The following is a 16,127-nucleotide window of genomic DNA, read 5'->3' as shown; positions in this document are numbered from 1 at the left end:
CGCTGAGCGTGCGGGCCGGGGGCAACGAGGAGGGAGAGCAGGGAGGGGGCAGGAGGACTTGGGGACAAAAGACAAGGCTGGGCCCACGGCCTCTCCCACGGCACAGCTCACCCCCAAACTCCCAGCCCGCTCGGACATGCGCACAGCAACCGGTGGCCAAGGGACCAGCCCCACCTAGGCATCTCACCTGAAGGGCTGTAAGGAGCTGAAGATCTCCTGAGACTGGGAGACGGGCAGCCCACCCCTCAGTCCCAGCTGGGCTTGAGCTTGTAGAGACGTGTGAAGGGAAATCGGAATTTGCTGGGCAGCGGCAGCCTGCAGACGGGAGGCGGGCGGTCACTGCGCTGCCCCACAAGCTGCTTCTCACAGCCCGCCGCCGGCACCCCCACCCCAGTCCTTCTCCCTGGGGCAGCCAACACCGCCCTCAACGTGAACTCAACACAGCCTGCCTGCGCTTCCTTCCTTCTCGGGAGCGAGCAGAGAATTGGCAGCAACCCCAAACCAGCACAACCATCCCTACACTGGACCCTGCACAGCGGGATGAACAAGCCCGAGCTCCACGACCAACAGAAGCGGGTTCAGAAACCAAATAGTGGCTGGAAAAGGCCACGGACAGAGGAATACGTGCGGTATGACCCAGTTATGAGACCTTGCAGAACCAAACGACATCATGTTTAAGAATACGCTCTGAAAAGACCAGGACGGGCCGTGTCCTCTGCCCCTGGGGCGGCGCTTCACCCTGGTTTCTGCAGGCACAGGACCCCCCGTGGAAGGCCCAGCACCAGCTTCAGGAGGAGACTCCCACACGCGGCCCCTGGCAGCACAGCAGTGTGCCCACTGTGCGTGAACACAGACACCTGCTCACTTCTACAACTACCTCTTTCTAACGCATCCATGCCTGGGAGTCTAGGCCCTTCTTCTCTTCATCAGAAGGATACCTGATCACCAAAGAGAATTCCATTTCAGTGAATTCCCCGGCTAGGGTGCAGGAGGAGAGCGTCAGGAAAGGAAAGCTAAGTGGTCCAGAGCACTCGGCTCTGTCCCTCCTCCTCGGCTCTCACGTGCTCACTCAGTAAACAATGCCTGGCTGCTGTAACGTGAGGGTGCAGAACACGAGACAGGCCGTGAACGGGCACGTGAAGCAGCCAATCACGCCCCGTGCTGCGCCCTCCCCCATGCCCCTGGGTCGCCTGTCTCGCTGGCATCACCTGTTGGAAACTCTGCTGCTGAGGTATGGTCTGAGGAACCAGTCGGGGCTGACTTGCAAACACATGGCCATCCAGGTAGAGAGGTGGCAGGTGGCTGCCTGGAAACAGAATTCGAGGCAGGGGAACAGGATCAAGTCTCACTGTCCCAGAAGGTCCCGCGAAGCAGTGGGGGAGGGAACGTGGCAGAGCTGGCCCTGGGCGCCTGTGCAGCCTGGGGAAGGGGCCGCTGCAGCCGGCCTCCCTTCTCGCCCACCGCCCCGCACACCCAGAAAGGGCTCGGTCATAAAGGAGGCTGCCATGGTCTCTCAGTCACGTTCCTCTTCATCTCCCTGCTATTGAGTCCACAGTGGAGGGTCAGAAGGATCTATTGGAATCGCATCACTGAGACGCTGGCAGCTGGGCCCCCTGAATCCCCACAGGCTCCTTCGGGCACTGACGCTGTGACAAGGACAGCGACAACTGGGGTAAAACTGGCTCCCACTTATTGAGGCTCAGCTGATACAAAACCCTTCCCAGGTGTGAGCTCATCTCATCAGCATGGTGACCCCACACCTGGCCATCACGACCCTGTGCTATTTCACAGAGCGGGGGGAAAGGCTCAGACAGCTGTTCATGCGACAGTCTCTCTGCTGGGGCCTCTCTCCAGGAGGTGAGAGAGCCCTGCCGAGGTCACAGAGTCCTGTTGCCTCCCAGGGTTGGAAGCCAAGAGCAGCAAGTGCCAGAGACCAGTGCACGCAGGAACCCATGGCCCCCAGCCGGGAACACACTCCTTAGGTCAAGGCGGGGGCGTGCTCAGGGCTACGAACCCTGTGTTTCCCTCGAGGGGATGGAGAAGCATCCCTGAGCTGGACCAGGGGAGAGGTACCTGGAAGGGATGCAGAAGGTGCGACCGAGGCCACGGGCACAGGGGGCATGGAGACGCCGCCAAAGGAGCTATAGCTGACCCCGCTGGAGGCCCCCCCGGAGGATGGGGGCTGCAGGCCCGAGCCAGCGCCTCCTGGCGAGCTCTGCTCCGGCAAGCTGGGCGAGTTTTCCCAAGCCTTGCGCGCAGACTCCATCTTCGGAAGCAAGGAGGTAGGGGGAGATGGAAGTTACCACCCGGAAGGCAGGGGGCGGCACAAAGCTAAGCCCTGGAGTACGGGGAGGGGGTGTGCTGGGGTGGGGTCTGCTTGCTCTTGCCCCCTCACAAGCTGGGCCCCGAGTTACCTTCAGAGTGAGGTCAGCGGTAGGGAAGGACATGTGGGAGAGGCCGATGGCCCTCTGGATGTGGTGGTCCCGCCGCAGGATGGGGATGCTGGGGGCCAGCCCGGCCTGGAGGGAAAAACACGGTGGGACCCCCGCAGGCGGGGGAGCCACACCCCTCCTGCCTGGACCCAGCCTTCCAGCAGGGCTGCCATGTTTCGGCAACAGAAGCCCGGCTGGCGGCCTGCACGCAGGCCACACTGCACGGCGTGGGGGTCCCAGTTCCTGTCTCAGCCCCTTCCCCCAAACCGTGAAAAGAAGCCCTGGAAATATGGTCAGAAATACAGCACTAGACCCCCTTCCTGCCGTGCCCACCACCCACCTGGATTTCTGAGAAACTGAAGAGTAAAGAAACTTGTTTATTTAGCACAGCATTCTCAAACGTGTGTGACTGTGGAACCGGGAAAGGTTTGAATCACAAAGTGCCAAATACACCAGACCTTAGGAGTCACACCACTCCACTTTTAAGTTCACAAAACCAGGGCGTGGAACAACTTGCCACGGGCGTGTAACTAGAAACAGCACCAAGACACAAACCGAGCTAGGTGGTAGAAGCATAGACTTACATTACTGGCCAATGCGTCCTGAAGCTTGACAACTGGATTCCCCGCAGGACCAGAGGCAGAGCCAGGCTGCAAGCTGAAATCAGAGTCCTAGGGGAAAAATAAAAAAAGGGAACAAAGCCCACAGAAATCACCTTGGCTCACCTTCTGGCAGAGACACACATGAAGTAGACCCATAGCCTCAGCAACTCAAAAAACCCAGTATGGGACTTCCCTGGTGGTCCACGGGCTAAGACTCTGGGATCCCAATGCAGGGGTCCCGGATTCAATCCCTGGTCAGGGAATTAGATCCCATGCGCCGCAACGAAGATCAAAGACTCCATGTGATGCAACTAAGACCTAGCACAGCCACATAAATAAATAAGCAGTATTCACCACGTGAACAAAACAGCCAGCTGTTCCCTGACACCCAAGCAAGGCAGCCATCCCCTTCTCTGCCTGGCTTCCTGCGTGGTCTGAGAGCCTGCCTGGCACTGGCAGGGAGACGGGACCAGCCCACAGCAGCCCTTGGAGTGCTGCCAGCACCTACCACCCTGCTCCTCCAGGATAGGCCCCTCCTTCCTCTCCAAGCACCAAAAACGGGGGTTGGGGAGGTGGGTATAAGAAACACTTCAAGCCTCACCTTCGGATTGACTCCAAATTCAATGGGTGGCACTGGCAGCACGGAGTCCACGTGAATCTCCACCCCGTTAACAGGGGGAACCACAGCCCCCTGCAGCCGTTCGGCCCCCTCGGAGCCCTTTCTGTTTTTCAGAGAGCGCTCATTGCCGATGGGTCCTGGTCTGTGCTCCTTGCTCTGTCCTGAGCCTTGTTCTGAATCCTTGACAGAAAAGCAAAGAGGCTGAGACACAGAGCCTGGAGTGACCCTGACCTCCAGCTTCCAAGGAACCGAGAGCCGGAAAAGAAAACAAAAGACACCAGCCCTTCTGCCTAGCCTGGCCCCTGAGAGCTGGGCTCCAGGTTACCTTTGGCTCTGACTGCTTTTGAGTCTGCTCCTTGTGGCCGTCGGCCTTGGGCTCCAGGCCGGGCCCGCTTGTCTCCTCGGGCTTCAGGGTGCCATATGGAGAGCTGCGCTGCGAGGAGGTCGCTGAGGACTCTCGGGACTCGGCGCTCAGGTCAACACCGCTGTCTCCCTGGCTGCTCTTAAAGCCCTGCTGTGCAGGACACATGGCCAGTCAGCACCTGAGTCCCGCAGAGTGAGACCTGGGGCATGACGTGCCTCCTGGCCCAAGCCCGTGATCTCCAGGACATGTGGGCCCCTGCACTGTAAGCATGGCCAGACGCCGAGGACCCAGGGTGGGTACTCCCTCGCCGTCCCCTCTTTCTCCTTCCCACACACCTGAAAGCAAGACTGGAGACCAGCAATGGGCCAGGCTCACCGCCTGGCCAGGGAGAGCCTGGGCGGGAGGCTGCGGCGGCCCTGGACTGTGAGCACACACTTGGTGCCTGGGGGCCACTCACCTCAGCAGAGCCAGGCTCAGTGCTGGTGAAGGCAGTGGCAGCTTTGGTCCAGGAGTCACTGGTCGAGGCCTGAAGGGGCAGGGCTGACGAGGAGGAAGACAGAGTCAGGACATCAAAGAGGGACCACCAAGCCAGAAACACGACCACAGGCAGCGCACACAAACTCTCCAAGCCACCTCCCTCCTCAGTCTGACACCTTCACTCGACTTCCCAACGTCCCCAGAAACATCTCCATAAACGAGATTCCCAAGATTTCATGGACGATGAGCTCTAGGTAAACACACCAGCAACTTCTCACTCATAGGGATTAGAACTCTGTATTACTACCTCTGCTGTGGTAAAGCTTTTTTCACAAAAGCCAACTATTTATTTCTACAAATTGGCACCTCTCTACAAGTCTTTGAACGAGTCAAGCTGATTATTACTCAACTGTTGTTAGCTCAATCATTCTTAAGAATCCAACAAAAGTCACAGATCCTGTCTGTGTGCACAAAACCTCCCAAGCTCTTTCCCAAGACCCAGGGCCCTTCTGAAGCCATCCACACACCCCTGGTCTGAGCAACCACGAGACATTGCACAATCCAGGAGGGAAAGCCTTGATAGCCAAGGGTGACACCTGAGTTGGTCCGCCCTGCTTGACCAAGCTGGAAGGTACGTATTTTTGGACATTTACGCTGCAACACCCACCACTCTCACAAAACCAAACTGACTGATACCAAAATTTACTAAAAGGCTATTTTACTTTCAATCAGAGTTGACAATTTCCCATTATTACATTGAAATGTGTTAGACTCAAGGTTTTAATCAGAAACATGAAGACAGGCTGTGTGGTAAAATTAAGAGCATCAGGCTCAGAACCCAGGCTCTTGGGTGTCTATCACGTGGCTCTGGAAGCCTCAGCTGCTCTGAATAAAGAGCTAGCAATGGGTGATTCCACCAGTTCCTGCTGCCCGCCCTGCAGGGCCTTGCCCAGAGCAGGAACTCAAGAACAATCTGCTCATATGGTTTTGTATTTTAAAATGAAAGATTACTAGAAAAATACCACTGGATAAGAAATTCTTTTAACTTCAGGGAAACAGATTTTCTATAAATTAAGGGCCACCCTAGTCTGGTTTCAAGTCTAAGACAGCATTTGGGGAGGAGTTGACAGAAACCTCCTTCTGGCAAGGAAAGGCCGCACAGCATGGATGGGAAAGCTATGGACTCCTGTTTTCCCAAATAGTCGTCTACTGCTCTCCCTCAAGGTAAGAAGGAAGGATAACTGACATGGGCAACAGTCAAACCAACTCCTGAGCGACCTCAGCCAGGCGAGGTAGGGACCCCTCCCGTCACTGGATGCAGAATGCTCTGCTCACCACCATGCTTCGGGCAGGGAAACTCTTACATCTGCTCAGAGGCTGCAGTGGCACGTGGTGCTCAGAAGGCATTAACCGCAGACTCGGCAGAGGAAGCCAGGAGACAGGCAGTGCTGTGCCTATGCTCATGGCCCCAAGGCAGAATCCTCCCTGAGAAGGGCCCCAAGCCTGGGAGGCGGCCCGAGCCTCGGGGTCCAAACACAAGCTCCTACCCTGGCTGCCGCTCTCCCAAATCTCGGTGCCCAGGCTGCTGCCGGGCACAGGCCCGTCGCCCTGCTCCAGGCACAGGTTGTTCTGCTTCTTTGCAAACCGAGGAGGAATTCGAGAGGAGAGACTTCGGCCTTTGACAGGAACCTACGGAGAAGAGGGTGATAGGGTCCAGCCTCGATGGCAGACCTGAAAAATGGGTTCCCCCCGGAAGACAACCGTGGGCTCCAAAACCACACCCGGAAACTGCTCCAGAGATTCACCAACCGTCGGTTAAGACCTCAACCACGCGGGAACTGCAGTGCCGACCACACCACGCCTGCAAGTGCCCAGTGGGCTGAGACCTGAGCTCACAGTAGGAGCAGGCTGGATTCAGGAGCTGACAGAGGTCTGTGTCTGCTCAGCCCATTTCAGCTGGTGTCACCAAGGATCAGTTACCCTCTGAGAGCAGGGAAATCACACCATCTAACCCATGGGCACAGCAACAGTGAGCCCTGGGAGGCAGAGCCTGCTTACAAGCATGCCTTTCTTCCTCTCCCAGCCCGGGCCAAATTCAGAACACTCTGACGCCACAGGCTACAGGTGTCCCTGCGTCCCAGCCCCGCGCCCCCCCACAGCGCGCCCCATACCTGCACGGCTTGCTCCTTCTTTCTCCTCTCCTCCTCCAGCAGGCGGCGCTGCTTCTTGGTCAGGACCTCAATGAAGCCTTCGCCCACCAGAGAGCCCACCTCACTCTCCTCCCCAGGGCTGGATCCGCAATTTTCAATGATGGCGTCTGAACCAAGATTCACAAGGAAGGGCAATGGTTCCATTTACTGAAAGCTAAGGATAACCAAACCCTACGGACACCTGATAGCTAAGCACTGAGTCAGCTCAAAAGTCCAGGCGCTTACCTGGCTTGAGCCTCAGCATATTCACCATCACCAGGGTCTAGGAAACCCAGTGAGGATTTCTACACCCTTCTCACAACCCTGCAATGCACTGTTAACTCAAACCAAACAGGTCACAGTTAAGAAAACAGACCTCAGAGACACACACACCTAAGTCCCAGCTCCACTCCTAACCAGCTGTGTGACCCTAGACAAACCACTCAGCTTCTCTGGGGCTCAGCTTCCCATCTTTAAAACAGACGCTGCAGGGCTGTTACGGGAGTGCAGCAGGGCTGTGAGCAACACGAGGGCAGGAATCCTTCCTGTTTTGCTCTTAACCCAGTACGTGCCCAGAACCTAAGATATTCAGCGAAAGGGCAAACTCAGCAACCCATGGTGGTGGCCATAACCCATCCCCCCACCATTTTGCCTGGATCCTTCTTCCCCTGAAGATGTGAGCTGACACTCACGTCCGTAGTTCAGGTCAAATGGTTTCATGGTCTCTCCCTGCTCGCCTGACCTCTGGGCGGCCAGCTTGGCCTCCTTCTCTGCCTTCTCACAGGAGGCTTCGGTGACGTCAGAGGCAGCATGGGCTGCCCGCTCCAGCGTGTAATGGCCGCTCCCACTGCCGCAGCCAAGACCTCCAGGCAAGGCCTCGTCTGGGGACCTAGAGAGGAAGGAGGATCTCATCAGCTCAGAAGTGGCCCAAGAAGGAGAAACCACATACATGCCCAGCACACAGCCAAGCTCAGTCCTCGTCTCCGTCATTTCCTCCTGCTGTCCCCTCCACCCAGCAGAAGGGGTGGCTGGTTACATGCTGTCACGAGCCCGTGGGGAGGCTGCCCCAGACCACTGCTCCAGCAAAGCACCTGGGAAAGCTGCTCTGTGCTCACCCCCTCCCCCAGCTAGTACTCCTGTCCTTTCCCTTTGCCTACCACACCCAGAAGGGCTCCAGAAAAGAGATAAGGGGCAAGGCTTAGAACTGGGCTGCAGAGGGAGCCCAGACCTCGCTCCACGGCCAGTCCCCTGGGGCAGAAACCAGAAGGAAAGCCAGGTCTTGGCATCCGGGGCCTAGAAAGCTCCTCTAGACCCACACTGACAAGAATCCACATTCTCCTGTGGCGCCTTGTTCAGAGATACCAGTGAACTACAGGCCAGGCCTCTGTGCCCTGAACTCTTGAGGAGGCCGGGAAGCGGGATAATCGTCTTCCTCGGCACCTGGGCGGGGCTGGAGCCACATCAGGGATGCGGGTTGCACAGGCTCTGCCCCTACCCTGATCCCGGGTCAGCTGTGGGCAGCGAGCAGACACCAAGCACAGGATACCCACCCCAACGCCTCCCAGTCCGGAGAGGCGCCCTTTGGGCCTTGGGAGTCACTCACAGCCCCTGCTTGCTACCTGGCTATCATCAAGTGTGGGGGGTAATCCCCGGGGTGGGGTTGCTTGTCTTTTGTGGAAAAGCAAAGGCACTCAGGGAAGATCTCTCTCTGCAGGGCCAGGAGGCCAGCAATGCCCTGGCGAAGAAACTGCCTGGCACACTCAGGGGCCGAGGAGTCTGGGGAACAGACCAGTGCTCACCAGGTGCCACACACAGGGAGTGACCCCAACCCTGTGGTGGTGGCCCCTTGGGTGGACTCCGAGGAGACATAAGGAGACTGAACCCTGGAGTGGTACTGGGACAGCCACTACAGGGGACTACCGGATGGGGCCTCTAGTCTTGGTTCTGAAGCAACAACAACACACCGCAAGAGAAGCAGACAGCAGGGTGAGAGCCAATGACGGAGGTGCCTTGGCGGGCAGTCACCCTGGAGCACAACGAGGGGGAAGGAGTCGGGGCCCTGACATACGGCGGGACAGCATGCGTGAGGTGCTGCCGGAAACACCGGCTAACAGAAGCATAACAACAAAAAAGAGCCCGGGACTCTGCTTCTGGTTTACCTTCTGGCTTTCAGAGGCGTCCCGTTCTGATGACTCTCATGGCGGGGAGAAGTGCCACCGCCACCCGGCCTAACAGGCTTCTCCCCAAACCCTCCCGGCTCCAGCTTCCGGCTCTGCCTGTCCACCAGGGGTCTCTGGCCCGAGAAGCTCCGCTTGGCCAGCTCCTTCTTCTCGCCTGCGCTCACCCCAGGGGAGCTGCCATCGGCCTGGGGGTCCAGCTCGGAGCCGGCCCGCCGCTCCCGCCTCTCGCTGAAGTCGCTGCTCTCGGAGGCCGTCTCCCACTCCTCGTTGGCGTGGTCTGAGGAGTTCTGATAGGCGAGCTCAGGGGACCTGCGGCCTGAGGCGCTGCTCCTGTCCCCGGGGCAGGGTCTGGGACGGCCTGGCCACTGGCCGGCTGCCAGAGGTGCGTCGTCCTCCGGCCCCCACAGACCCAGGGCCTCCCGTTCTTGCCGGAGGCGCCGGAAGCGGGGCGGCTTGTCCTGGCGCGGAGGCCGCCTTCGCCGGAAGGGCCGGTTCTCTGCGTTTTCGGACTCTGCGGCGTGGTCATCTTGGAAGAAGGCCCTCCGGTCCTCCAGGCGGCCATCCTCAAAGCCCCGGGAGCCCAAGGCGTCGGGGCGTCTGTAGGCGTCTGGGATATAGTCTCTGTCTAAGGGCCGCCGGGCCCCACATGCGTCAGGGGGGCCAGACTCCTGCCAGGGGGCGCCAGGACCCCGGCTGGGCCAAGGGGCCACCTCCTTGGCTGCGAAGGTTCTCCGGCCATACGCACAGTTGCTAAGCCGCGGGGGCAGGGCACGCCCGAAGGCCCGGGGACCTCGGTTCTTGGCCTCAGGCCCACCATGGTCCTCAGGGTGCATCCTGCCAGACCGCCAGGACTCCCTGAAGTCGCCCTTCCTTCCCGTGGCCTCCTCCCGCTCCGGGAGCACGCCCTCATCCCCAGGCTCAGCGCCTCGCTGCCGCCGCCGCTTGGGGAGCTCCTCATACTCAGAGCCCTCGCTGTGGGTCTCACTGGCAATCCTCCGCCGGGGCTTGGCCCGGGGGAAGTCATCCAGCGGCCCAAACTCCCGCGGCCCCCGGCCCCGGCCACTCCTCTGGCTGCCGCCGTAGAGGCCGCGTGCCCCAAGGACGCCCCCGCCACACAGGCCACTACCGGTGGGCCGCCCGCGGAAGGTGAACTCTCGGAACCCGCGGCCTCGGCCCCGGGCTGGCCCCCGGCCCCCAAAGGCTTGCTCCTCATCAATAAAGATCCAGTTATTCCTCTTGGTCGGGGGTGTGTGGCTGGCCTCCCTGGAGGGTCTGGCCTCCGGGGCCCCATCAGGCTTGTTGTCCTCCTCAGGACAGCTGGCCTCACGGCCCAAGCTGGCACGGGCTAAGCCCTGGTCCTCCGAGGTGGCCGGGGCCGCATTGGCCAGTGCGGGGTCGTTCTCTTGGTCCTCGTCCTCAGCCACTTCATGGACAGGCCCCGGCTCCCGGGGCAGGCGGGTGCTCCCCTCTGCCAGCTCCGGCTTTACTTTCTCGAGCTCCTTCTCCTTGTCCTCCACCTTGAGGGCCTTCAGGACAGGTTTCTTGATGGGGCCGGACCTACGGGTCCTGCTGGTCTGCTCTGGGTGCTGGCTGCTGGTGCCCCGGGCTTCTGGCGTCCACTCGGGCTCCAGAGCCGGCGGCTTGCTCGGGCTCCCTTCCTTCTCCCAGGAGGAGACGCTGAAGGGTGGCTCCTCCTGCGGTACCTCCTTCTCAACCGTAGCGTCTGGGTCAGCAACCTTTGACTGGTGGTTCACATCCCAGTCGCCATACTCGGGCTTTTTCTCCATGGGGGCAAAGTCGGGCTCCAGGGGGGAGCACCTGAGGTTTGGGGTGTGACTCACAGGAGTGCCTGCTTCCTGACCATTTTCTTGGGGTGGAAACAAAAGCTCCTGGCCTACTCTCTGAGAGGAGACACGGGAGTCACAGTCTGCTGGGGCCTTCTTGTCAGAAGCGCTCAAGTACTCCTGCCCTCTCTCCTCAAGGAGCTCGCGCTGGGCACTCACGCCCCCTGACCTTCCGGGGGAGGCAGAGTAAGAGCTTTCACTCCTGAAAAGGAACCAGAAAAATCAGTCAATGTGATTGGAGCCTGGTTCCTGGTTTCCACGCTGAACACAGTTTAAAAAAAAAAAAAATTTTTTTTTTAAAAAAGAAAAAGAAAAAAACATAGGCACGAACATTCGCTCTATCTTTAAACGGGCCTCAGAGATGCTGGGCCATGGGCTGGTGGCAGCCCCTGGAGTCCAGAGTGATGATCAGTGGCTGGCGGACTCCACGAACAGCTGGGCATCCTCTGGTTCAAACACGCTGGAGCCGGGAAATCCGAGAAGAGTCTGGGGTGCTGGGCCGGCAGAGCCAGCTCACCTTACTTTCACAGGAAGGAGCCATAATACACGTGCTCAACCCCACCCCGTGGCCCTGGCCCAAGGTTCTGTGGGATTTGCCTCTGACCCCAGGATTCCTCCTGTGCCTTCAGTCACCATCGGAGCCTCTCACATGAAAGCACCCAGCCATCCTCATCTCACTCTCCTATCCCAGAGCACACTGGTCCCTCCCAAGGCGCCCCTTCCCTGAGGGCAGTGTCTCCCAGGACAGGGCCTCCTCCCAGAGCCCATCTCACTGAGGACCAAGATTCCTCCTTCAGCTGCAGGGCAGCAGGGCCAAGCGTCGCCTCACCTGACATGCATGTCCATGGCCAAATTGTCGCTGGATTTCGGATGGGGCAGTGAGTAGCCCTTGCTCTGCAACGCCATGTAACCCTCAGGGCTCCACACGGGGGCAGGGTCAATGGCGGTCACCTTCCTTTCTGGCAGCGGGGGCACACAGCTCTGGTCCTCAGAGCGACAGCCAGTCCCACTGAGGGAATCCGGGGGCATTATGGGTTTCATCAATCCTGAAGAAGGCAAACAGCTAATTGGTCACCTCATTCAGCAAGCCATGGATCGCCTACAGGCCCAGAGAAGACAAGCTGCCCCAACCATCAGGCGGATGCAGCATCCCACCTGCTTCATATCATCTGATCAAAGAACCTCTGAAAGCACACAGGCACGCCATCTGAAAGGCCTGTTCAAAGACCCTGGAGGTCCAATCTTAGTTCCCGATGAAGAGCGCCTATGTTGAAGGATATGAAAAACTGGCAAATAGGAACAGGACACAACCAACTAGAGAGCTCATGGCTGGCGGCAGAAAGCTAAGGGGCCAGGCAGCCAGCAGCGGGAGATGACAAGGGTCTCCTGCACAGACACAGGGAAGATGGGCTATGCTCCAGGAAGCCTACACGCACCAAGGAGCCAGAGTCTGCCTGCTTTCAAACCCTGCAAGATTCAGAAAGGGGGCTCTGGATTTCAGTTCTGCTTGTTTCTGCCCCTGAGCTTATAGTGATAATCCACACTCTCTCCAGGGAAGGGAAGAAGGGGACACACAGATGGCACTCAACTCTTAACTGGCCCGAGGAGACACGGATAAGCTGACATCTCAGTCCAACGAGATACAAACCAGCCTGGGAGACGGCACCCCCTCACTAGGGCCCCTCTGTCCACTTCTACCAGATGGGATGCTGTAGATGACATTAAAGGCCTCCCATTGGGCCAGAGTCTGTGTAGAAAAGAGGATCTGATTTTTCAAATATTTCACAAAGCTAATTACTGGCCACCAGTTTTTTTTGTGCCCATTTTTCAAGCTGAGATAATCTGATCAGGAAAATGATTCTGCATCAGGCTAGTGGTTTTATACTTTCTTTCAGCTGTGGATGCTCTGTCCAAAGGTTACCAATATACGACTCCGGCACAAAGGTAGTCTGAGTCATATGGTCAAGGACCCTCTCTGGAATCCTAAACTTACACCCCGTTTACTAAGTATTGATCACAAGGTAGGCAGAACTGCTGAGCGCTACACAGAGCTATTTTTGGCAATATGGCAGCTCGTATCACCTGAAGAAACCTATCACAAAAACGCTGCACAAAACATGTTACACATTTCACTTGCAGAGCTCTGCTCCCCCAAACCAGGAAACCCCCAGGGAGCGGAAACCACAGCCATGGGCAAGAGCCATGGGCCAGAGGCACGAGCCAGGGCTCCTGAGAGGGGACCCAGGGACACATCTGTCAGATGTAGTAACCTACAGCTGTGCTCCTAAATACCACCCCCTCACCCCCCAACAAGAGATGGGGCTTCTCTGCACAAGGCAGAGAGTTACAGCTGAGGTGCTGCTTACACAAAGACCCTCAAAGGGCTATGCATTCAATTACAAGGCAGACCAGAAAAGCCTCACACTTTTTAGGACAGGAAGATGACTGAGCTAGTGACCCGGCCAGGGTCAAGTCAGGGAAAACAGTCCCCAGTGAGGAATTCATGGCCACATGCCAGCTTTCACGCAGGCTTGGGGGTAGTAGAGTGGAGTTCAGATTTACACCCCTAGAATTCTCCAAAAACTTCCTGAGTTACAATAAAAGGTATTTCTAGGCTGGCAGATGAAAACACAGAGCCACCCTGGAGGGATACAAACCAAGCTACACTGAATCCCCAAGGTAAGAATAGCTCTGCTGGAAATGAACTTATGAGTCAAAACTCCCAGAACATTGCCGGGAAAGCATTCCACCACTACGAGTCCACAGCAAGTCCACAGGATCATGCACCGTCCCCAAGAACTTCAGAAAACAGATCAAAATGCTAAACACCAGAGAATTACGGTTTATATGATTAAAAGCAAATAAGAAGGAATTGAAAACTCACAAAAAATATAAGACACAAGAAAAAAAAAGATTTGAGAGAAAAAGTCTAGTAATAAAAATAGTCATGAAATTAAAAACCCACTGGACAGTAAAAAATAAAAACAGCAGATTAGGCACAGCTGGAGAGAACAAGGAATTAGAGAATAATTCTAAGCATTTTCCCAGAAGGTACCACAGAATCAGCTCTCATGTATTCAGGAGACCTGGAGGCAAAGTGAGAAGAATCGTGATGATGCAGGCATTTGTACACCATAATCAGTACAAATAATCTAAGTGGGTGACATAGGAAGAAAGGATACAAAGAATGAAAAATGGCAAATAGTTAACACGATAATTAGAAGTGAAACTCCCAGAAGTGATGAAAGCAATACAACCTTAGATTTGAGCACTATGACTTTTAAGCAGAATAAAGTAAGGATAGATATAGATATATACCTAGACACAGCATTTTGAGAAAGAACTACAGGAGACCAAAGACAAAGAGATCTTAAAGCAACACAAACCAGACACAGGAGCCAGAAGAAAAGGAATACTATCTTCACAGTCCTAAAGAAAGTAATTGCAAACTTAGAGTTCTATACCCAGCTATACTATCGTTTAAGAGAAAGGCTGCCATGGGTGAAAAATAGTGCTCAGTTGCGTCGAACTCTTTGCAGCCCCATGGACTGTAGCCAGTCAGGTTCCTCTGTCTATGGGATTTCACAGGCAAGAATACTGAGGTGGGGTACCATTTTCTCTTCCAGGGGATCTTCTAGACCCAGGTTTGGAACCCATGTCTCCTGCACTGGCAGGCAAATTCTTTACCACTAGTGCCACCTGGGAAGCCCCATGTGAAGAATATGTATCGTCAAAAAACTTTCGTAGAGGCCTGGACAAAACGTATGTTCTGAAAAAATAAATGGAGCTCAGATGGAAGGATAAGCAGCAAAGACACTAGTAAACATATAGGCAGATCTGAACAAGCATAGATTGAATAAAACAACAAAGATAATAATTTCGCAAGCATCAAAACAAGGGAAGAATTAAAATTCCAGGGAAAAATTAAAAGACTCCTGAATTAGAGCTCAGGTTCAGGGTAATCTGATTAGCCTTTGTTAAGTCAAGGGTGCGTGTTAGAATTTAACCTAACCACTCACAGTAGAAACAGAATGTAGAAGGAAAACAAAAAGAATCGGAAAACTTGACACCCATGCCCCCAATCTAAAGGGAACAACTTTGGTAACTAAAGTCACAGTTTTACCCACTCAATGTGGGTAAAACCAGACACATCTTAAACATACAAAGATATTCTCCTCCACAAAGGGCTCAGGCTGACAATAAAAAGTTGGGGTAGAAAGATACCACACAAATACTAATCAAAAGAAAACGGGAATGAAATTATCATCAGATTAAGTAGACGTTAAAGGTAGAAAACACAAGAAACAAAGGTGCGATGAGAAAATGTAAGAAACAGGATGCAGTCACCCCAAGCCTACATGCTTCCAGGTAGGTAAACCAAAAACTGACACATTTACAAGGTTTGATAAATCCACAATCACGGTGGAAAATGCTCACACACCTCTAGAAACTGATCAAGGGGGTAAAAAAACTGTGATGATAGATATTCATACAGCACAGTTAGCAAGCACACTTTAATGGAACATGTCCAATAGGAGAATACATTCTTTTCAAGCCCCTGAGTGAAGTTTGATCTGCCACTTGTTAAAAATAAAGTTTTACTGAAAAGCAACCACACCTATTCACTTACTATTGTCTATAGCTGTTTTTGTTCTACAACAGCAAAACTGGAGTAGCAGTTCAAAGACTAAATTTATTATCTGGTATTAATGGAAAAAAATTGTGACTGCTGGTCTATATCATACAGACCATGATATATGACCAAAAGGCAGCCACAGTAGAAATTAACAACATATGGGTGATATTAAAACTCTGTATTTGGAAATTTTACAATATACCATTAAAAATCATTCAAAATCAGACTAATATTTAAAACTATACAGTAATAAAAATGTTATTTTAAAACTCAGTGGCTCTCATAAACTCAGGTGAGACGTAAATACATCAGAAAACTCAGGAACTAGTGATCTAATTAACCATCCAACATAATCAGAAAAAGAACCAAATAATTTCAGTGGAAATAATGGGGGGGACAGAAATTAATGAAATAAAAACCAAATAAAAGACAGGAATTAAGAACCTCAAAAGATACTTTTTAAAAAATGGCATTAAAAAAACGGCATTTGACAAACCTTGGGAAAGACTAATCAAGGAAAAGAGAGAACACAAAGAACACTCAAGAATGGAGCAGAGATATGAAAATTAACAAAGACAATTTATGATTCATAATCTTAGTCTCTTCCTAACAATTCTTTGTGGGAGGTACTATTACACCCTCATTTTGCAAACAAGGAAGTTATAACTCAGACTGGATATGTGACTTGCAAAGAGGCCAGACTGGAATCCAGGTGGGGTCTGTCTACCTCCCAAGGCAACGCCCTTGACCACACCACATACCCTGGCCTTCACTGCACCTTGGT

General features: G+C 54.6%; 1 protein-coding gene and 1 non-coding gene across 15 annotated transcripts in view; both read right to left on the bottom strand.

Annotated features, from left to right (window-relative positions):
• PRRC2B (proline rich coiled-coil 2B) overlaps positions 1 to 16,127 on the bottom strand; it is an 80,313-nt gene that overhangs the window by 8,019 nt on the left and 56,167 nt on the right. For 9 of the 14 annotated variants that reach the window (XM_055541432.1, XM_055541441.1, XM_055541435.1 and 6 more), the window contains 13 exons: positions 11,537 to 11,753; positions 8,843 to 10,909; positions 7,376 to 7,572; positions 6,666 to 6,811; positions 6,042 to 6,183; positions 4,475 to 4,557; positions 3,979 to 4,167; positions 3,636 to 3,833; positions 3,017 to 3,103; positions 2,415 to 2,519; positions 2,074 to 2,266; positions 1,209 to 1,306; positions 188 to 315 (listed from right to left, as the gene is read on the bottom strand). In XM_055541432.1, coding sequence (XP_055397407.1) covers positions 188 to 315; positions 1,209 to 1,306; positions 2,074 to 2,266; positions 2,415 to 2,519; positions 3,017 to 3,103; positions 3,636 to 3,833; positions 3,979 to 4,167; positions 4,475 to 4,557; positions 6,042 to 6,183; positions 6,666 to 6,811; positions 7,376 to 7,572; positions 8,843 to 10,909; positions 11,537 to 11,753 — 3,850 coding nt within the window. Of the gene's footprint in view, positions 1 to 185; positions 316 to 877; positions 939 to 1,208; positions 1,307 to 2,073; positions 2,267 to 2,414; positions 2,520 to 3,016; positions 3,104 to 3,635; positions 3,834 to 3,978; positions 4,168 to 4,474; positions 4,558 to 6,041; positions 6,184 to 6,665; positions 6,812 to 7,375; positions 7,573 to 8,842; positions 10,910 to 11,536; positions 11,754 to 16,127 lie in introns of those variants that run through there. The other 5 variants (XM_055541436.1, XM_055541440.1, XM_055541442.1 and 2 more) reach the window with 3 other exon arrangements.
• LOC129623911 (small nucleolar RNA SNORD62) lies at positions 1,510 to 1,595 on the bottom strand. The gene has a single exon (XR_008700661.1). It is a non-coding gene; the product is annotated as a small nucleolar RNA SNORD62 (small nucleolar RNA).

Source organism: Bubalus kerabau, chromosome 11 (genome assembly GCF_029407905.1).
Source record: "Bubalus kerabau isolate K-KA32 ecotype Philippines breed swamp buffalo chromosome 11, PCC_UOA_SB_1v2, whole genome shotgun sequence".
NCBI lineage: Eukaryota > Metazoa > Chordata > Mammalia > Artiodactyla > Bovidae > Bubalus > Bubalus kerabau.
The sequence above is the reverse complement of the archived record's forward strand: the minus strand, read 5'-3'. Positions and strand labels throughout refer to the sequence as shown.